The 22519-nt window shown below is 39.3% G+C and overlaps 2 protein-coding genes across 5 annotated transcripts in view; both read right to left on the reverse strand.

Moving 5' to 3' along the window:
* LOC124000081 (c-Maf inducing protein) overlaps nt 1-7765 on the reverse strand; it is a 42632-nt gene extending 34867 nt beyond the window's left edge. The window contains exon 1 of the mRNA XM_046306200.1: nt 6832-7765. Within this exon, the coding sequence (XP_046162156.1) occupies nt 6832-7158 (327 nt within the window). The 5' untranslated portion in view covers nt 7159-7765. The remainder of the gene's footprint in view (nt 1-6831) is intronic.
* A 6600-nt stretch (nt 7766-14365) lies between these two features.
* LOC124000087 (gigaxonin-like) overlaps nt 14366-22519 on the reverse strand; it is a 31196-nt gene continuing 23042 nt past the window's right edge. For all 4 annotated transcript variants that reach the window (XM_046306223.1, XM_046306229.1, XM_046306215.1 and 1 more), the window contains 3 exons: nt 15597-15731; nt 15303-15412; nt 14366-15099 (listed from right to left, as the gene is read on the reverse strand). In XM_046306223.1, the coding sequence (XP_046162179.1) occupies nt 14918-15099; nt 15303-15412; nt 15597-15731 (427 nt within the window). In that variant the 3' untranslated portion in view covers nt 14366-14917. The remainder of the gene's footprint in view (nt 15100-15302; nt 15413-15596; nt 15732-22519) is intronic.

A 22519-nucleotide genomic window follows, 5' to 3' on the forward strand; every position in this document is an offset into this window, starting at 1 on the left:
TTTGTAGTGACTGGGTGTATCGATACACCATCCAAAGTGTAATTAATACACATTGCTCAAAGGGAAATTCAATGTCTTTAAAAAAAATGTTTTACCCATCAACCAAATTTGCGAGGCATTGTAAAACATCCCTGGTCTTTGTGGTTGAAATGTACTGCTCGACTGAGGGACCTTGCAGGTAATTGTGTGGGGTGAATGAAGTAGTCATTCAAAAATCATGTTAACTATTATTGCATACAGTGTGTCCATGAAATCTACGTGACACATTTTTACTCCTGAACTTATTTAGGCTTGCCATAACAAAGGAGTTGAATACTTACTCAAGACATTAACTTTCATTTGTAAAAATTTCAATATAATTTGACTTTGACATTGTGTGGTATTGTGTTTCGGCCAGTGGCCCAAAAAATCTCAATTTAAAACAATTTAAATTCAGGCTGTAACAACAAAATGTGGGAAAAGTTGTGGTATGAATACTTAAGGCACTGTCCAATACCATTTTTAATTTAACTGATTGTGCGTGTATCTGGACACAGGTGCATGCACAAATGCACCACATATGCATGCATGCACACAAATAGCAAAGCAAGACAAAAAACTAAAGTCACTCGAGAAGTGGAACCTTGCATCTCTAAGAAATTCAAATGAAAAAGTCTATATATATATTACAGGAGCAAACAGATAGGGTTAATTGAATCCCCTAGAGCACAAGACGTTGAAAAGCCATCTTTCAACCAATTTTGCTCACTGCGAACTACCATAAATTGTAAGATGCAATATCCTGCACAAGAGCTTGCTGTGGTAACTTGCATCAATCCATCTTCATCCCTCATGCTGTTTTCTTCACTTTTGCTTATGGTCTTTCTTCATCTAATTGTGTCTCTTTTTATTCAGCTTTTCTTCCTTGAGGAGAAGTGGAGTACAGCTCTTCTCACCAACACAGCTATGTTGCCATGGAAACAAGGAGGTGAAATGGAGACATGTTTTTGTTGTTTCCAGGGAGAACCAGGTGGAAAGCATCTCTGTATTCAGGTGCACTGGCAAACTGATCATATGAACGATGAAGACAATCAATGTTGATCTTGCTCATGATATAGTCTAACAATCATAGCAGGTTTCAGTGGTCAGTGTTCATGATCAATTATTTAGCTCTAGTAATGAACACAATGAATTTCCCAACACTGTGCTCACCTTATTCAGTTATACCCCACGTGTCTTTATAGGATGTTTATATCAACTAAATTTGAGGATGAATGTATTTTGGCAGCAACATTTTTTTATCACACCAAAAAAAGATGGTAAAAAGCATTCATTGTAAATTAATTTGAGAATGTATAGAAGGTACACAAATACTGCCAGGCACTTCTACATACCGATGCAAATAAAATATGGAAACAGATATTCACAAAATGCAGCATCAAATCTCTCCTTCCATTGTATAGGCATTATGGCTATTGCTAGCCAAGTACTCTCCACCATTTTCTCATTTGCACATGTTATGAACATCAGAGACCAGTAGATGGCAGTTGCCTCTGGACAGCTTGTATGAAGGATATCCAATTAATGAGACTTCAATGGCAGCCTGAAACTATGAGTGATTAGAGAAACAGAGAACACAGTGGTTTGAAAGGTACATTAGGCTACTCCGTAACACAGCATCAGTTTGCAGAAGGTGAGGTATGGAGGATTATTAATCAGGCATGACCTAGTGGACCTGAGGTTAATAAAGTCAAGCCATGACGCATTGGGGGATTCTGACTGGTGTATGTGGACAACTCCAAATAGTGACTGTGACCTGCACAATATGGCTTGATCTAATAAGAGACAGGCTGTAGTAGACGTGCATGTGATAGCAACCATTACCCCGTTTTCTTCAAACAAAAACACACATTTGACAAGCTGTGGTTTTTCTTTTTGCCAATAACTTGATAAACTTTATACTGGTTTTTGTAATGTTATACTAACCGAGTACTTTAAGCATTCGCATCTGGTCCGGCAGGCATGAAGGCTTCCAGTGTGAAAGATGGTCAAATAAAAGTGAAATGGATTATGGGATACAGGGCAAATAGGGTGTAAGCATTTCATCATACAATGCTGGAACATACTATTATGTAACTCACATAAATATTTGTATCTTGGCTTAGATTCAATAATGAAAAATAAACAATACAATTGTGCCAACATGCCTTCCCAAATATCATGCAAATGGCCACTTTTCTATGTGTCAAAATGAATGATACAGTAAATCGGCTTTATGTGCAGCAAGTTGTAACAAAACAGGTTATTATTACTGTAACTGCATAATAAGGAACCAACCAGTAGGTTGTAAATTACCAACCAGGCTGCTGTCTGATCAACAAGCTCTAGTGTAAGTGTGAAGGACTTTGAATACCTGAGCCGACAAGGTGAAAAAAATCTGTGCCCTTGAGCAAGGCACTTAAACCTAATTTGCTCCAGAGGTACTGTACTACTATAGCTGACCCTGTAAAACAACACATTTCACTGCACCCATTTGTGTGACAAAATATATATTTTTAAATGTACTGGGATTTCACTCTATGAACATGGCAAAACAAACAAAATATATTAAAGGTATTACTTTGGGAAATGCACTGTGAGAGCTGAGACAATCACACTGTGAGAGCTGAGACAATCGCACTGTGAGAGCTGAGACAATCACACTGTGAGAGCTGAGACAATCACACTGTGAGAGCTGAGACAATCACACTGTGAGAGCTGAGACAATCACACTGTGAGAGCTGAGACAATCACACTGTGAGAGCTGAGACAATCACACTGTGAGAGCTGAGACAATCACACTGAGAGCTGAGACAATCACACTGTGAGAGCTGAGACAATCACACTGTGACGCTGACAAAATAGAGCCCAGCCAGGACCTCACCACAGCAGAGGTTCCAAAGGTTCTCATATGATGAACCATGTAAGGGAGGGGGATAATCTAGTTGTGATGCCACATGACCAGCTCACTGCCCTTCCTTTCACCACTCTGTTACTCCCTCCTGAACTGCCAAGGATCCCATGTACTGTATACCTTGTCTGAGTACTGGGCTACACAAATGTTTATACTTGATAGCACCCGTTCCACTGTTACTGTACAGATTGGGTTACAACAAAGGTGGCAAACTTATGGTAGTTTAGTACCACTTCAGTTAGAAAATCTATAACATTTGTTGTAACATCTGTATTTGATTTAAAGGGATTTCTGATTAACAACACCCATTGGTCAAATGCACACGAGCTAAAACCACTGCTGATCATAGTTATGGCATACAGCGGGCTACTGTACACTTTTATAATGAGGCCTAAAACGTATTTACTGGGTAGGTGACAAATAGGCCTAAGTCTATATGTCTGTCTAAAATTATTTTTTTCATTATTGCACACATGTTCTCTTTATTTCTCCCTCTACTGAATGTTCTGGCAAAGGGGAAAGTCAAATTTAGGTTAATAATAAGAAACCATGTCAGGGTACTGCAACTTAATTCCAGAGAATAATTCAAATATTCTCTTAATGGGTGATTATCCCAACAAAAGGAGGATGATCCTGTATTTGAATGTGAACACGTGTCTGCCAAGAGGCTCTCTGAGGCATCTGTGTGTGTGTGTGTGTCACAACTGTGTATTATAAATGTCTTCAGTTCATTTTACACTACAATAATAGCTATGATGGAGTATGATGTGAAAAATAGTTTGGTTTTTCAGTCTGACTTTCAGTGTTTAGATTGTATTTTTTTTTTTTATTTAACCAGGAAGGGCTCATTGAGATTTGAAATCTCTTTTTCAAGAGCGTCCTGACCAAGATAGGCTGCACCAAGTCAATACACAAGTCAATACACAATTACAGACATGAACAACTACAGGTAATCTAGTAAAAAAAAAAAGAATTCACAAGATAAAACAAAACATTGACAGGTCAGGGAATCATCCTCAAAATCCTTAATCAATTATTTAAAAATCACCAATTCCAGTTTAAAAGTATTTTGTAAGGCTTTCCAAGCCGATGGCGCAGAGTACATAAAAGCCCTTATACCAAATTCAGTTCAGACATTTGAAACAGTTAGCAGGATAAAGTCCTGTGAACAAAGAGTACCCACCACATTTCTGAACAACAAAAATGGCCAAATAAAAAGGTAGTAAACCCAAAATGGCTTTGTAAATAAAAGTATACCAGTGACTGAGCCTACGATTGACTAGAGAAGGCCAGCCAACCATTGTATGTAAAGGTTAGATACAAAGTTGCCTCATCTTGTGTTTTCAGTTGCTTACTGATAGTAAGGTATCTCTGTCTAATCTGAGCTCTTTGGGGAGTAGTATGGCCTAACCCTGCTCAACCTCATGTTCTTAGTTTCTGTCTGTTCGTGTTCACTTCAAGACATAATAGGACCCTTGAGATATCACAACTGCAAGCTAATCTGTAGGCCTTTGTGAAGGAGGCGTGACAGGAAGTTCTTGTAATGGGTTGGTGTTACGCAAATATGATGCAGGTTCTCAATAGTGACTGGCCTATGCTTAAGAAGAGGAATGATTCACTTTTCTCATATCAGGCCTTCATCTATTTATATTGTAGCCTACCTCATTTGTTGAAACTGAAGCATCCACATGGCTTGGGGTTTTGTCCTAATGTAAATTATGACAGGAAAGGAGTAAGTCTGATAGGAGAAAATGCACCTGAACTTGTGTGGCATGGCTCAAGTTTCAGTCACAGTTTGGTGACCCAATACACAAAGGAAATATAATTCAAGTTGTTTTTAGTACAGAACAACAGTTCTGCACTCGATAATTTGCGATTGAACTAGTTATAGACCTGAATTGTCTGGCATATAGTCAAACTGTGGAATTACAATGTATGGGGGAGAAATAATTTCCTTGGGGCTTTAATGTGCAATTTATTGAGAACAGTACCTTGTTATGAATACTATATTGACACATCAAACAATACATGTAACGGCTCACTTCTAAAGACAGACAGACATTACAGATTTAAAAGTAAGACACTGACTGTGGCCCAAAGAGACCATTAGCCAGACAACTACACTTCCATTAGTGACGCTCCGCCAAACACTGAGCACCTGATGGACACCTATTAGTGACCCCGTTGCTGAGAGGGACTGTTATTGATAATGGGGTGAGGTGGTTAGTCAGCACCTTACGCTTCACATCTGATAGAATGAGCTGTGAAGGAAGACATAACTTTTTTGTAAAGTTATGTAGTCTACCATATTTTAGGGATATAGATATATATATATATATTCTCATCAACAACTAGGTCAAGCCACAAAATACTGTCTAATTTGTCATGATGTCTGACAAAGACGTCTTGTCTGAGAGTGTTTGACACTTGTAACTGTACTGTGCTTTTCATTGAAGCACTGCGGCATTAGTGTGATTATCCACAAGTTAAGATTAGTTGTAAGAATAGATTTGACAGTATGTCTTTGTAAATTGTAATGCAGTCTACCAAGACAAAACATTTGTGAACAGCCCCATGGGTGACTTGCCAATTGTACTGCAATTAAATTATACCTTATGCATACGTGTAATACATTCAAAACACACTGTATGTTCATATTCTTATTTAAGTAACTTATTAAATACATAATTAAATATCCCCACCATTGTTTACTATATGAAGTATATTCATAATCAAATCTGAAAAATATCAAATGTGGCATTATTAGCTTACTGCATGCAGCATGGGTGAAATTGTTCAAATGGGTGAACATGTAAAACAAAAAAACAATGTCCTCTTAGAAGACCTGTTGATAAAACAATGCCCCAAGCCTTATGACAACTGTCCCACTGCCACCAGTAAACAACAGTAACAATAATAGCCTAACAGTGATCATGATCATATTTTTTTTCAACCATTTTAGATGCATTTGACCAGGAAGTAAGGTGTGAACCTTTAAGAGACCCGGCACTTGTAACTATAGGAAGAGTAATATTAATACTATTTGTTTGGTTTAAAAACTCATATTTCGTATGGCATTCCTGTTGAAAACAGTTTTCATCTATGAGCTATGGCTTCATACAAGGTTTACACAGCAGATCAGAGTCCAATGAGTACAGTCATTTTTACATCACAGTTAGGATCAATTCAGGAAGTGCATTGGAATTAAATATGATAAATGCCTATTGTTTGCTTCTTGAATTCACTTAATTAAAAACTGAATTGATCCCTGCCCTGGCCTGGGCCAACTGTATTTAATGTGATACAAATCCATAAGAGGCAGCTGTTGGGAGATTAACATTAGGCCCAATTCAGCTTTCATTAGACTACAGAAAATGTCATCCAATATCATTGTGAGCATGCCATCACTCACTGCCCACAAAACAATGCTTTAATACAGAAATAACACGTCAGTCCGTGCCTATGTATCCAACGTGAGGACAACAGTAGGCCTAGGCCGCCGAGGACTGATAAACCATATCAACAGCCATACATGTTTGATGAACCAATAGTCCTAGAGATTATCAAATGTTATAATGATATGAAAATCGTAGCCAACTAAAATAAAAGCGTAGCAAATAGGAGTCCACTGCACAGTCGTCAGAGGATGTGTGTAGGTGTAGCGACAATAGTGTCACCGAAGGGGGAAATAAAGCAACAATGTTGCGATCTAATTATCAGCTGAGCAAATGGAATTTGGAAGGTAACAAAGGAAACAGATAGGCTACATTTTCTGCTGTTAATCACAGAAAATGCGTCAATCGTCGTGTTTAAACGGATTATTACAAGTGATAACAAAGCACACATTTAAAAAAAAAGACAGCATAAACATTGAACGTGCACACAATGTTGCAACTCACCGTCGCAGACGCCAGGCTGCAGTCTGTCAAGGTGAGGTGGTGCGGTTCCCATCTCCGTAAGAATTTTGAGGTTAGAATTTTGCTGAGGAAGGTCCGAGGATGTTTGACCACACACACCTGGATGTCCCCCTCCTGTAGTAGTTTATATCGCATCCCACTGCTGCAATGGAGAAGGGTTCTCTTGCACGGCCCGGCGCCTAACTTGATATTATTCCCCTCCGGTGGCGTCGGCGCAGACATCTCCCCCAGCAAAGGCTTGCTCTCCTCAGATTGATAGAATTGTTTATTATGTAGCTCGTTACCCCCACCACTGCTGTTAAAATCCATATTCAACTCGTCGCAAAAAGATCCTATAGGTAACAATGTAGGCCTATCTAATATTAGTTTAAATATATATATTTCAAAAGAAAAGCCAATTGGATTGGATTGTAAACCTTGGGAGCAAAGCTACCGCGATACGACCTCAATTGTTAAAAGAGTGTTGTGGGCGAAAAACAGACACGGCGGAGCCACTGATAGAAAAGCCATGAAAGAGTCTTTGAAGGAGGTATTTCAAAACGGAAAAGTAAAGGAGCAGTTATTGGATAGGCAAATAATCCTATATCCACACCATTCCCACTGTAATGTCTATCCTGTCCGCGTTTAGCACCCCCAACGAGCTACTCAATATGTTCGGGCCATGTCCATTCTGCCAGCTCCAGTCCAGATAACATCTTCCACAGATTGAACTCATACAAGTCACGTAGCTTTGATAGAAAACACACAAATCCAAAGGCGACGTGTTTCTTCGTGTTTCTTGGTCTTTAAACGGTCATTGGCATGGTTCCTTTTTACTGTCTTTTTCTTCTATCTTCGTGAAAGAACCGAAGCACTTCGATAGAGCCACTTGGATTGGTCCCTTCTCGTTCATGTGATACCAAAGTGACGTCAATGGGGAGGCAAGCGGATGCGCTGTGCGTCTTTTAGCTCCACTGTCTGCTGCCTACTATGTGATAGGAGGGTGTACAGTTTCCTCAACACAAAAATGGAGGGCGCACGACCTACATGTCAATTTTCTCGTCTAGCAGTGTTGTCTCTATTTTTTGTTAAAGAAGACTGCGTTTGACACGGAAATCAATCATTCTACTTAATAAATGTTGCTGGAATCACGGGCGTTAAGAATCATAAGAAGACCCGATAGGATACTGAGGGAAACATATGGCAATATATAATATGAGGATATCCGCCTAATTGTCGGTAGGCTACTGTTTCAATTACACACCGACCGAAAACGGTTGTAGGCTATAGTTTCATTTTATTGCAAATCCTTTAGAGTTTTGATTCACATTATAATAAACATGAATCACTGACAGTTTCCCTTTAACTGTGAGCTCAATGTTGATACTTCATTCCCAGAATTGATTGATTAGCATCCACACGGTCTGTGATGGGGGACTGCACAACACATATCCATTAAAACTGTTTCAGCAATGGGTCAGAGACTCCCAGTCACATTCTTGACCCACAGTGACAGTATGTATTGATGTTTCCAGATTAAATCTAAGAAAACAGTTGTCACAAACCTACTGTATGTAACAGCCTTTGTTGACAATACAGTATGGGCAAGCTGAAGGGTATACTGAGAAGGATAAGTATTGCAGAGAAAGAAGAGTGACCTCTAATGCTGCGTTCATAACCAAGTGGGAAGTGGGAATTTACCACATATGACTGGCAAAAATCCACTTAAACTGACCTCCAACTGGTAATTACAAGTAGGAACTCATATCATCATGAGCTCTGACGTCACCTTGCTAACAGCATTTTCGGTAGTTAAATGCAACAAAACATTTATAAAAAGCAATCTATTAATATGGTTTTTGAATGGAGTAACTTATTTACAAGCATGATAGCTGTAATTTTAATTTATGGTTTATGCAGCTTGTTGGCCATTAGCCAATCAGCGTTTCTAAATGAATTCAATGCATTGCTATTATAAACTGGTTTCCAACATAATTAGAGCAGTACAACTAAATGTTTTGTCAAATCCGTGGTATACAGTCTGTTATAAACTGGGTGGTTCGAGCCCTGAATGCTGATTGGCTTACAGCCGTGGTATATCAGTCTGTATACCACAGGTATGACAAAACATTTATTTTTACTGCTCTAATTACATTGGTAACCAGTTTATAAAAGCAATAAGACACCTCAGGGTTTGTGATACAAGGCCAATATACCACGGCTAAGGGCTGTATTAATGCACTCCGCGATGCCTCATGCGTAAGAACAGCCCTTAGCCATGGTATATTGGTCATATACCACACCCCCTCGTGCATTATTGCTTAAATATACCATGGCTTTCAGCCAATCTGAATTCAGGGCTCAATCCGCCCAGTTTATAATGTGAAATATACAGTACCTTGGACACTAAACTCATGGGTCACACTGTCAAAAACAAGCAGCTCTCCAAAGATGCACAATGCAGAAACCACTCCGCCATTTCCGGGTTGCTAAATTCTAATAGTTTGCCTAATTTCAGTTTATGACAAAAGAAGCAAGTATAGTGTAGAGAATCATTGTACCATCTAAACCGCTGTGAAATATATTTTACATAACCAAAAATATTGTATTTTCAGCGCTGTACAAAACTGAAAGTAAGATGCAAAACTAATCTTAAGAACGGGAAGCATAGAAATAGCGTACATAGAACATATCTAGCGCATCTTAGATCGATAACTAACATTTCTGTAAATTTGGTCGGGGTCATCCAAAAAGTTACATATCGCTTCGTCTCTCCACTAAGGTCTAGATGCTCCCATTGGGAGCTGAACACATTTCTCTGAATGCTTTTTCAATTCCACCCACTCCCATTATGCAACTTGACCACAACATTGCAGAGATAGCACTCCATATTTGCATCACACAATAGCAAGCCTTGGTCTGTCATGCCTGAACGCTTAGTAAAGCTGAAAGTGAAAGACAATGTGACTGTCATTATGCAGTTAAGACATTTCAGATATAAGAGGAAGTTAAATAACCCCCCATGTAGTCTGTTCTTTAAATGATAAACCACATTCAAATGCAACAAACATAAGGAGGTCCCAATACCTTAGGGCATAACAGATAGTTTCCTAATTTCTGATTAATTAATTCCTTTACAATCAGCATTAATATTTAAACATTGATTACACTCAACGTAAATCTCAAAACAGGTTTTGTCAAAGCAATGAGTGTAGAGTGCTGGTGTCTTTCTGTTACGCTTCCCTTCACATGCCACTGGTGGACATGAACAAGTCTCATCAAGTTGTCCGGCAGCACAGTCTCTCAGGTCTCAGTTTAACATTAGCTACTCATCAAGATCTCTTGTTAAATTATGAGGATGTAATGAGAGCAGCTTGGTTTAAATTAATTAACTCCATCCTGATTATCTTCAGTAATCCTGTTGTATTAAAGGGAAACTCCACTCAAAAACGATTTGGCAATTTTTTATAAAAAATGAGTCCACAGCAGTCAAGTTTAAAAGATATTGGTCTTTCAAGAAGCAAAGAGTCACCATCCACATCATCATCATTTAAAATGCACCATATGGCTGTTTTCTTTTGCTTCTTGAAAGTCCAATATCTTAACTTGACTGATGACATGAGAAACATTTTTGGACTGTATCTGACGTACACACACTTCTGGAGTGGATTCTCTTGGTTAACTATTGTTTCCAAAAAAATCAACAATAACCAAAATATAATGGATTATTTGGGGAAATAACTCCTCAGTAACCCGTGAATAAAAAAAACAAAAAAACATCCTGAATGCTACTTGATTTAAACCACTTCAAGCAGGGCTGATGTCACAGAGGAATAACTACCCAGTTGACCACACAGAGTCGTGTTTAATCCATTTTGTTAAACCAAAAGACACTAATGATTGAGCTCATTCCATGACACCTTCCTTGCTACTCCACAGAATTGAATACAAAATACATATAGCTTTGAATTTATGTTTCTCCCACATCCCTATTTTGGTTAACAATCACTTGATGATACTATTGCAGACTTCCCCGAAGAACAGTGCATCAAAGTGTTTTGATAGCTACACAATGGGTGAATGTTTTGTGAAAGCACTGTTTCGACCACTGAATGTGGATAGTGTTTAAACTGTGTGAGGGACACTGGAATGTTGAGTATCTCTCAGCAATACACTGTAACATGCTGCAAGTAAACAGTGTTAAGTGGAGATTTTGATACAGTATAATATGTGTTCTTGGTGCTTTTCAGAGGTGTCCTGAGCTCTGTTGGCTGCAATAATAAGGCATTACGTGTGTGTGTGTGAATGCATTTTCTCTAATACTGTATGTGTCTGTGAGTGCTGTAGTGTATAGGTGATGAGTTGCCCTTCTATTGAGACGGAAAGCAACAGCTGTAACTCACACAGAACAAATGGGGTCAACAGATGCCAAATTTGTCCACTGACTGAAAAGCCAGTTCAAAGGTCATCAGCCAATTACACCCAGCAACTTAAAATCCAATTTATGCTTGATCCGAAAATGTGGTCCGAGTCTCCCTAATGGAGGGTGCGACTCAATTGCAGAGCCTCCGGAGGCATAAAGATGCCAAATTGAGATCTGTACCGCATCGCCATGGACCTCCCAAATTTTGTAACAATGCAGAGGGCTCCAAAAGCAGTTGAAGTCGGAAGTTTACATACACTTAGGTTGGAGTCATTAAAACTTGTTTTTCAACCACTCCACAAATTTCTTGTTAACAAAAGATAGTTTTGGCAAGTTGGTTAGGACATCCTTTTTTACGTAATTTTTCCAACGATTGTTTACAGATTATAATTCACTGTATCACAATTCCAGTCAGTCAGAAGTATACATACACCAAGTTGACTGTGCATTTAAACAGCTTGGAAAATTCCAGAAAATGATGTCATTGCTTTAGAAGCTTCTGATAGTCTAATTGACATAATTGGAGTGAATTGGAGGTGCACCTGTAGATGTATTTCAAGACCTACCTTCAAACTCAGTGCCCCTTTGCTTGACATCATGGAAAAATCAATAGAAATCAGCCAAGACCTCAGAAAAAAAATTGGAGACCTCCACAAGTCTGGTTCATCCTTGGAAGAAATTTCCAAATGCCTGAAGGTACCACGTTCAACTGTACAAACAATAGTATGCAAGTATAAACACCATGGGACCACGCAGCCGTCGTACCGCTCAGGAAGGAGACGTGTTCTGTCTCCTAGAAATTAACGTACTTTGGTGCGAAAAGTACAAATCAATCCCAGAACAACAGCAAAGGACCTTGTGAAGATGCTGGAGGAAACAGGTACAAAAGTATCTATATCCACAGTAAAACAAGTCCTAAATCGACATAACCTGATAGGCCGCTCAGCAAGGAAGAAGCCACTGCTCAAAAACAGCCATAAAAAAAGACAGACTACGGTTTGCAACTGCACATGGGGACAAAGATCGGACTTTTTGGAGAAATGACCAAAGAAATAACTGTTGAAACAAAAATATAACTTATGTTTGGAGGAAAAAGGGGGAGGTTTGCATCCCGAAGAACACCATCCCAACCGTGAGGCACGGGGGTGGCTGCATCATGTTGTGGGGGTGCTTTGCTGCAGGAAGGACTGGTGCACTTCACAAAATAAATGGCATCATGAGGATGGAAAATTATATGGATATATTGAAGCAACATCAAGACATCAATCAGGAAGTTAAAGCTTGGTTGCAAATGGGTCTTCCAAATGGACAATGACCCCAAGCATACTTCAAAAGTTGTGGCAAAGTGGCTTAAGGACAACAAAGCCAAGGTATTGGAGTGGCCATCACTAGGACCAGACCTCAATCCCATAGAAAATTTGTGGGCAGAACTGAAAAAGCATGTGCGAGCAAGGAGGCCTACAAACCTGACTCAGTTACACCAGCTATGTCAGGAGGAATGGGCCAAGATTCACCCAACTTATTGTGGGAAGCTTGTGGAATGCTACCTGAAACAATTTTAAACAAGTTAAACAATTTAAAGGCAATGCTACCAAGTACGAATTGAGTGTATGGAAACTTCTGACCCACTGGGAATATGATGAAAGAAATAAAAGCTGAAAGAATTCTCTCTACTATTATTGACATTTCACATTCTTAAAATAAAGTGGTGATCCTAACTGACCTAAGACATAATTTTTTACTAGGATTAAATGTCAGGAATTGTGAAAAACTGAGTTTAAATGTATTTGGCTAACATGTAAACTTCCGACTTCAACTGTAGCTCCGCATTTACATGATTGGTTGATGGTAGGTGGGGGCAGGAGGTCCTGTATAAACAAACACACTTACTTGACAACAGCTCTGCGAAGCACAAGAAGTATGGTTGCCCGGACTTTTACAGAGGCCTTATCACCGTAAATGCTGCATGGCCAATGCAGATGTTGGATTGACCATGCAACAACTTTAAGAGCGACACTAGTAACTCTACATCTTTTTCTGACCCACGCTGTTCCTGGAGTGCTTGGTTGAAGAGAAACCAATGGCACTGCTGGAAAATGCTTAACTCAGCCTTACATTCATGTCATGAAGAGATTTCACTTAGGATACAGTACCGTTTATATATACACACACAGTGCACAAAACATTAGGAACACCTAATATTGAGTTGCACCCCCTTTTGCCTTCAGAACATCCTCAATTTGTCAGGGCATGAACTACAAGGTGTGGAAAGCATTTCACAGAGACCCTGGCACATGTTGACGCCAATGCTTCCCACAGTTGTGTCAAGTTGGCTGGATGTCCTTTCGGTGGTCGACCATTCTTGATAGGCTGGAAACTGTTGAGTGTGAAAAACCCAGCAGTGTTGCAGTTCTCGACCCACTCAAACCGGTGTGCCTGGCACCTACTGCCATACCCTGTTCAAAAGCACTTAAATCCTTTGTCTTGTCCATTCACCCTCTGAATGGCACACATACACAATCCATGTCTCAATTGTCTCAAAGCTTGAAAATCCTTCTTTAACCTGTCTCCCCCTTCATCTACACTTATTGAAGTGGATTTAAAGGTGACATCAATAAGGGATCATATCTTTCACCTGGTCAGTCTTGTGGAAAGAGCAGGTGTTTCTAATGTTTTATACACTCAGTGTATACAGTATATCACCAGTAACCATTGAAATATGTGCTATGCTCCAGCTTCTGGCATTAAGCACTATAAACTGTCTATTTAGAAAGTCTATTTTAAGTTAAGATTTTGAGTAAAGATTATTTTAGTTGTTCCCTTAGCTAAGGGAACAACTAAAACCACATGTTATTTTATAAGTCTCCTTGTGTATCTCTAGTTGTCATAGGCCAAAAACAGCATTTGTCCTTTTGTGAATCTAGTTATGTATCTCTAGTTGACATTCACTGACTCATAACAAAAACAATACAGTGTTAGACATGGGTCTAGATTTTCCTTAAAAATGACAGGCTAGGTGATTACAAATTACAGTACTACTTGGCGGCAGGGAGCCTAGTGGTTAAGTGAAAGGTCGCTGGTTTAAATTCCCGAGCCGACTAGGTGAAAAATCTGTAGATGTGCCCTTGAACAAGGCACTTTAATCTAATTGCTCCTGTGAGTGGCTCTGGATAAGCATGTCTGCTAAAATGTAATTCTTCCTTTTCACCCCTTAAAAATAGTGTTACATTCTCTAAAGTCCACCAAGCAGCAGCAAAAATGTAGTAAACATAAAAAGCAAATGGGGAATGTCAGTAAAATGTATTTACAAATCATTCCCACTGTTAAATTGCAATGAAATAAGGCCATGTTTAAAAAGTGATCCCTCTTCAAGCAAGATCGCACATACAATAATACCCTCATGAACCCTAAGAAAGTCAGCAAAATATGCAGATAAATACTCCAAAAATCATTTAACATTTAAGTCATTTAGCAGACGCTCTTATCCAGAGCGATTTACAAATTGGTGCATTCACCTTATGACATCCAGTGGAACAGTCACTTTACTGTCACTCCCCATTGGTCACTCCCCATTGGAGGGTCCCCTCTTCAACCTCCATTCTTATGTCCCATTGCTGTGCCCATTGCCAAAAGATGTGGAGACAATGCCACTCCTTTTGGTGCTTTCTATGACGATGGGACCCTGTGTCTAAACAGGCCCTGCTTCAGCTGCAGACGGAACAGTTTGCAGTTAGCGATGCGCAGGGCTGCACAGCCCGTCTTGCACAGATCAGATGTCAGCATGGGCTTGGTGCGGTGCCATGTCCCCGAGCTACGACGGAATTCCCTCACATAGTCATAGGTTGTACCTACGCAGAGGGAGGAAAACATATATTGATATTACCCTCAGGGGATTGCCAGCTGTGTACACCCCCCCACCCCCCTTTAGAGAATGTATACACACAGTAACTTGTATTTGCAAATGCTTGCCAAGTTGTTGTAATATGCTTCAGGAGTCCATTACATAACATATCATAAAATTTACATTCTATTGGCACAGCCTTTAACTCACCAGTGTCTAGGTCTCCCACCACATAAATGCTGACTCCAATGGGGACAGCTCCATACACAAAGGAGGAACTGGTCTGAACACAGAGATTCTGGTCATCCAGGTATATCCATCTGGACACAGTGTGGTTGGGCAAAAAAAAAAAGAAGATTGAAAGATGTTGATAATCTACAAACACAGTAAATATAAGGTCTCTTCGTCTTTAGGTAACAAGGATACACCCAGTCAATAACCGTTCTGGCTAAAGCATGAATGAAAACAAGGATGTATTTGATCAAAGTAAGCCCTATTATTGACCTTTTCATCTCATCATGGAAAAACTCGGACTTGCAGGTGGTCATGGTGCTGGATTCTGGGTTGTCTGAGTCACGGCTCCTCACGCCTCCAAACACATAGAGTTCCTGACCCACACCACACGCCACTGAGCCAAACCTGCAGGCAGAGACATCCCCACCGTAATATCAGGTCAGGGGTCACTCGTCAAAAGCATAACATTAATAACACCAACACTAAACAAATCCACCACAGGAGACTTTGTGTAACATTCATCTTCTGTGGTCTTTGAAGGGATGAAAAATATACTTCAAAAATATGAGTTCATCTGGGGACGCAGCTATGCTTCTGACCTTATTCTCGACCTCTTGGGTGGAAATACAATAGACATAATGCAGTTATGTAATCTGACCTAATATATAGTCAGTATAATAAGTGCATGCAATTGTTCACTGTTAGTTTTTTAATCACTTTGGTACAATTTTTACAAGTACAGTGCCTTGCGAAAGTATTCGGCCCCCTTGAACTTTGCGACCTTTTGCCACATTTCAGGCTTCAAACATAAAGATATAAAACTGTATTTTTTTTGTGAAGAATCAACAACAAGTGGGACACAATCATGAAGTGGAACAACATTTATTGGATATTTCAAACTTTTTTAACAAATCAAAAACTGAAAAATTGGGCGTGCAAAATTATTCAGCCCCTTTACTTTCAGTGCAGCAAACTCTCTCCAGAAGTTCAGTGAGGATCTCTGAATGATCCAATGTTTACCTGAATGACTAATGATGATAAATACAATCCACCTGTGTGTAATCAAGTCTCCTTATAAATGCACCTGCACTGTGATAGTCTCAGAGGTCCGTTAAAAGCGCAGAGAGCATCATGAAGAACAAGGAACACACCAGGCAGGTCCGAGATACTGTTGTGAAGAAGTTTAAAGCCGGATTTGGATACAAAAATATTTCCCAAGCTTTAAACATCCTAAGGAGCACTGTGCAAGCGATAATATTGAAATGGAAGGAGTATCAGACCACTGCAAATCTACCAAGACCTGGCCGTCCCTCTAAACTTTCAGCTCATACAAGGAGAAGTCTGATCAGAGATGCAGCCAAGAGGCCCATGATCACTCTGGATGAACTGCAGAGATCTACAGCTGAGGTGGGAGACTCTGTCCATAGGACAACAATCAGTCGTATATTGCACAAATCTGGCCTTTATGGAAGAGTGGCAAGAAGAAAGCCATTTCTTAAAGATATCCATAAAAAGCATTGTTTAAAGTTTGCCACAAGCCACCTGGGAGACACACCAAACATGTGGAAGAAGGTGCTCTGGTCAGATGAAACCAAAATTGAACTTTTTGGCAACAATGCAAAACGTTATGTTTGGCGTAAAAGCAACACAGCTCATCACCCTGAACACACGATCCCCACTGTCAAACATGGTGGTAACAGCATCATGGTTTGGGCCTGCTTTTCTTCAGCAGGGACAGGGAAGATGGTTAGAATTGATGGGAAGATGGATGGAGCCAAATACAGGACCATTCTGGAAGAAAACCTGATGGAGTCTGCAAAAGACCTGAGACTGGGACGGAGATTTGTCTTCCAACAAGACAATGATCCAAAACATAAAGCAAAATCTACAATGGAATGGTTCAAAAATAAACATATCCAGGTGTTAGAATGGCCAAGTCAAAGTCCAGACCTGAAACCAATCGAGAATCTGTGGAAAGAACTGAAAACTGCTGTTCACAAATGCTCTCCATCCAACCTCACTGAGCTCGAGCTGTTTTGCAAGGGGGAATGGGAAAAAATTTGAAATATCCAATAAATGTCTTTCCACTTCATGATTGTGTCCCACTTGTTGTTGATTCTTCACAAAAAAATACAGTTTTATATCTTTATGCTTGAAGCCTGAAATGTGGCAAAAGTTCGCAAAGTTCAAGGGGGCCGAATACTTTCGCAAAGGCACTGTATGTGGAACTGCTCCACAACTCTTAGTTCAAATAAAATGTTATTTGTCACATGCTTCGTAGACAACAGGTGAAAATGTTTACTTACGGGTCCTTTTCCAACAATGCAGAGTTAAAGATAAGATAGAAAATCGAATAATAAAAATGACGAGTAAAAATACCATGGCTCTATACAGAGTAGAAAATACCATGGCTATATACAGAGTAGAAAATACCATGGCTATATACAGAGTAGAAAATACCATGGTTATATACACAGTAGAAAATACCATGGCTATATATACCATGGCTATATACAGAGTAGAAAATACCATGGCTATATACAGAGTAGAAAATACCATGGCTATATATAGAGTAGAAAATACCATGGTTATATACAGAGTCGAAAATACCATGGCTATATACAGAGTAGAAAAATACCATGGCTATATACAGAGTAGAAAATACCATGGCTAGATACAGAGTAGAAAATACCATGGCTATATACAGAGTAGAAAATACCATGGCTATATACAGAGTAGAAAATAACGTGGTTATATACACTGAGTTTACAAAACAGAAACACCTTCCTAATATTGAGTTGAACCCCCTTTTGCCCTCAGAACAGCTTCAATTCGTCAGAGCCTTCGCCAGAGCATGGACTCTGGTGGGTTAGAAGCTGTTCAGAGTCCTGTTGGTTCCAGACTTTGTGCACTGTTACCACTTTCTATGCGGGCAAAAATATATTAACTGTTCTGCCTTGTTATTATTCGACCATGCTGGTCATTTATGAACATTTGAACATCTTGGCCATGTTCTGTTATAATCTCCACCCGGCACAGCCAGAAGATGACTGGCCACCCCACATAGCCTGGTTCCTCTCTAGGTTTCTTCCTAGGTTTTGGCCTTTCTAGGGAGTTTTTCCTAGCCACCGTGCTTCTACACCTGCATTGCTTGCTGTTTGGGGTTTCAGGCTGGGTTTCTGTACAGCACTTTGAGATATCAGCTGATGTACGAAGGGCTATATAAATACATTTGATTTGATTTGATTCCCACATATGCTGAGCACTTGTTGGCTGCTTTTCCTTCACTCTGCGATCAAACTCATCTAAAACCATCTCAATTGGTTTGAGGTCAGGTGATTGTTGAGGCCAGTTCATCTGATGCAGCCCTTCCACTGCCTGGAGGTGTGTTGGGTCATTGTCCTGTTGAAAAACAAATGATAGTGGGACTATGCGCATTCCAGATGGAATGGTGTATCGCTGCAGAATGCTGGAGTAGCCATGCTGGTTAAGTGTGCCTTGAATTCTAAATAAATCACAGACAGTGTCACCAGAATAGCACACCCACACCTCCTCCTTGATTCATAGTGGGAAACACACATGCCGAGATCATCCGTTCATCTTCTCTACATCTCACAAAGACATGGCGGTTGGAACAGAAAATCTCAAATCTTGACTCATCAGACCAAAGGACAGATTTCCACCGGTCTAATATCCATTGCTTGTGTTTCTTGGCCCAAGCAAGTCTCTTCTTACTATTGGTGTCCTTTAGTAGTGGTTTCTTTGTAGCAATTCAACCATGAATGCCTGATTCACGCAGTCTCCTCTGAAAAGTTGATGTTGAGATGTGTCTGTTGCTTGAACTCCGTGAAGCATTTATTTGGGCTGCAATCTGAGGTTCATTTAACTATAATGAACTTATCCACTGCAGCAGAGGTAACTCAGAGTCTTCCTTTCCTGAGAGCCAGTTTCATCATACGCTTGATGGTTTTTGTGACTGCAATTAAAGAAAAGTTCAAAGTTCTTTAAAATTATCCGGACTGACTGACCTTCATGTCTTACAGTAATTATGGACTGACGTTTCTCTTTGTTTATTTAAGCTGCTCTTGCCATAATATGGACTTGGTCTTTCACCAATTAGGGCCATCTTCTGTATACCACCCCTACCTTGTCACAACACAACTAATTGGCCCAAATGCATTAAGGAAAGAAATTCCACAAATTAACAAGGCACACCTGTTAATTGAAATGCATTCCAGATAATGACCTCATGAAGCTGGATGAGAGAATGTCAAGAACGTGCAAAGCTGTCATCAGGGCAAAGCATGGCTACTTTGAAGAATCTAAAATATATTTTTATTTGTTTAACACTTTTTGGTTACTACATGATTAAATGTGTTATTTCATAATTTGTCTTCACTATTATTCTACAAAAAAAAGTTAAAATAAAGGAAAACCCTGGAATGAGTAGGAGTGTCCAAACCTTTGACTAGTTTTGTATGTCTGATGTATAAACACAAAAAGTACAATATATACTCGAATGTACTACTATGATGACTATTGTAAACTTGCCACAGCAAGTAAAATCATATCTGACAAGATCAGAAATGTACAGATTAGCAGGTGTTACAGCAGCTGCAGCGAAATGCTTGTGTTTCTGTCACTACAATTTCAAATAATCCAGAAAGTCCAAAACAAGAAAGAGATGCATCCCCTATACAGTAAACATGTATCCAAAAGGCCATGGACGAGGCATGGAATGATTTCAATCCAGACCTACAGTGCATGTCAGGTTTGGACTCGCCATGCCAAAAGGGGTTTCCCCAGGTGCATGAACAATGAGGATATTTACTGCAATTTCGATGAGAGAACCTTCGGCCAAATGCTCAAGACAGGCTTGCTGCAAACTAGTGCCTGCTAAACATGATGTTTCTTTAATTGGATTACATTGCTTTTTGCCATTCTCAGTGCAGGTGGTACATAAATCCCGAACTCCTTAGATCAGAGAAAGCCTGCAGGTCCTGATCTTCTGGATCCCTGCTTTTTAAATCTGGCAGCTGATTTCATAGCTGAACCACGTACACATCTGTTAAATCTAACCCTGGAATGTAATGCTGATTTCCAGATCTTTGGATTTTTTTTGGTCCCACCACTTTTAAAAAGGGGAGATCAAACTATTTTAAATAATTATAGGCCAATCGCAAAGCTGTCACCCCTGGTGAAAATACTTGAAACCCTTGTAAGTGAACAGCTAAAAGAGTTTTTATTTACAAACTATTTTATCAATGTACCAATCAGGCTTCAGGAAGAGGCATAGCACAGCAGCCATGAAGGTTTTAAATGATTTCACTGAAGCCCTTGACAAAAAAACAGCACTGTGTCTCACTTTTTATTTTTATCTCTCTAAGGCTTTTGATACAGTTGATCATGCGAAGGCATAGATTATCGAGTGTAGGTCTTTCAGAGCATGCAGTTGCATGGTTTGCTAACTATCTGTCTGATAGTGCACTCAATTTGATGGGCTCATGTCTGTTAAATTGTCCGTCTAATGGTGTGCCCCAAGGCTCAGTACTTGGTCCTCTCTAATTCACTATTTATATAAATAATTTAGACAAAATTGTTCAAAATGCACAACTTCATTTTTATGCTGATGATACTGTTATGCCTAGTCTCTTACAAAAGCATTCCAGAACTTGCAAACTGCTTTTTATACTGTTCAACATACCTCGTGTCAATTGAAGCTTACTGTTCAACATACCTAGTGTCAATTGAAGCTTATCCTCAATACTGACAAAACTAAACTAATGGCGTTTTCTAAAGCAAGATATAGACCTCTGAACTTTTCACCTATTATTACCTGTCAGGGCAATGAGATTGAGACTAACCTCATGTAAATATCTTGGAATTTTAATTGATGACGGCCTCTTTTAAATTGCATATTCAACAATTTACAAAAAAAATGGAAGCTGAAATTGGAATTTTATTTTAGGAATAAGGCCTGTTTATCTTTTGAAGCCGGAAGGAGGCTAGTATCAGCTACATTTATGCCCTTACTAGACTATGGGAATATTTTATATATGAATGCTTCCGCTCAGTGTTTGAGATCAATTGACACCCTTTACCATTGCACTTTGAGATTTATTTTAAAACTGCAAAACCCTTACGCAGTACTGCACTTTGTATACCAGGGTTGGCTGGCCTTCTCTAGTCAATCGTAGGCTCAGTCACTGGTATACTTTTATTTACAAAGCCATTTTGGGTTTACTACCTTTTTATTTGGGCATTTTATTGTTCAGACATGTGGTGGGTACTCTCTTCGGTCGCTGGACATTATCCTGCTAACTGTTCCAAATGTCCGAACTGAATTTGTTAAAAGGGCTTTTATGTACTCTGCGCCATAGTCTTGGAACACCTTGCAAAATACTTTTAAACTGGAAGAACTTTTTAAATCACTGATGAATGATCTTGAGACTGATTCCCTGACCTGTCAATGTTTTTAATTTGCTCTTTTTGATTTTGTTATACTCCTGTGAATTCTATGGTTTTTACTAGATTACTTGTAGCTTTTCATGTTGTTTGTCTGTAATTTGGTGCTGCTTATCTTGGCCAGGACGCTCTTGAAAAAGAGATTTTAAATCAATGAGCCCTTCCTGGTTAAATAAAGGTTCAATCAAAATAACATCAAAATTGTGAAAGATGATCACACATGGGATAGAGATGACGGAAATGTGATGTTCAGTTGTGCAAGTGTATTGCCTAATGTGAAAACAGTGTAATGTACTGTAATTTACAGGACTGTAGCATGCTACATTACATGTTTTGCTATTGGATTAACTGGTTGTTAAAAATAACTCAATTGAGAAGATATCATCATGTTGTGTTTAAACCAATGTACTCATTATATTTCACAGTAAACTCATATTTTGGATCAATGGTTGTGTGGTGAAATATGTCTACAAACAAAATTAATGCTCGATGAAAGGTTTTGAATGTAAGAAGGGCTGCGTTACAAGTTACCAGTTTGGAGTTTCGTACTAAGAGTTTAGAAAATAGTACATAAGCAATCAAATCAAATAAACTGTATTACAATGTATAAATGTGTTACTTGGAAAATAGCCTTTGGCTTCACCTCTCATCTAAATGTGGACAATAAAGTTGAATCATTTCTCAAGTAAAACCTGACATCTGACAGGTAAACTATACACACACACAGT

The sequence above is a fragment of the Oncorhynchus gorbuscha genome, linkage group LG02 (genome assembly GCF_021184085.1).
Source record: "Oncorhynchus gorbuscha isolate QuinsamMale2020 ecotype Even-year linkage group LG02, OgorEven_v1.0, whole genome shotgun sequence".
NCBI classification, from domain to species: domain Eukaryota; kingdom Metazoa; phylum Chordata; class Actinopteri; order Salmoniformes; family Salmonidae; genus Oncorhynchus; species Oncorhynchus gorbuscha.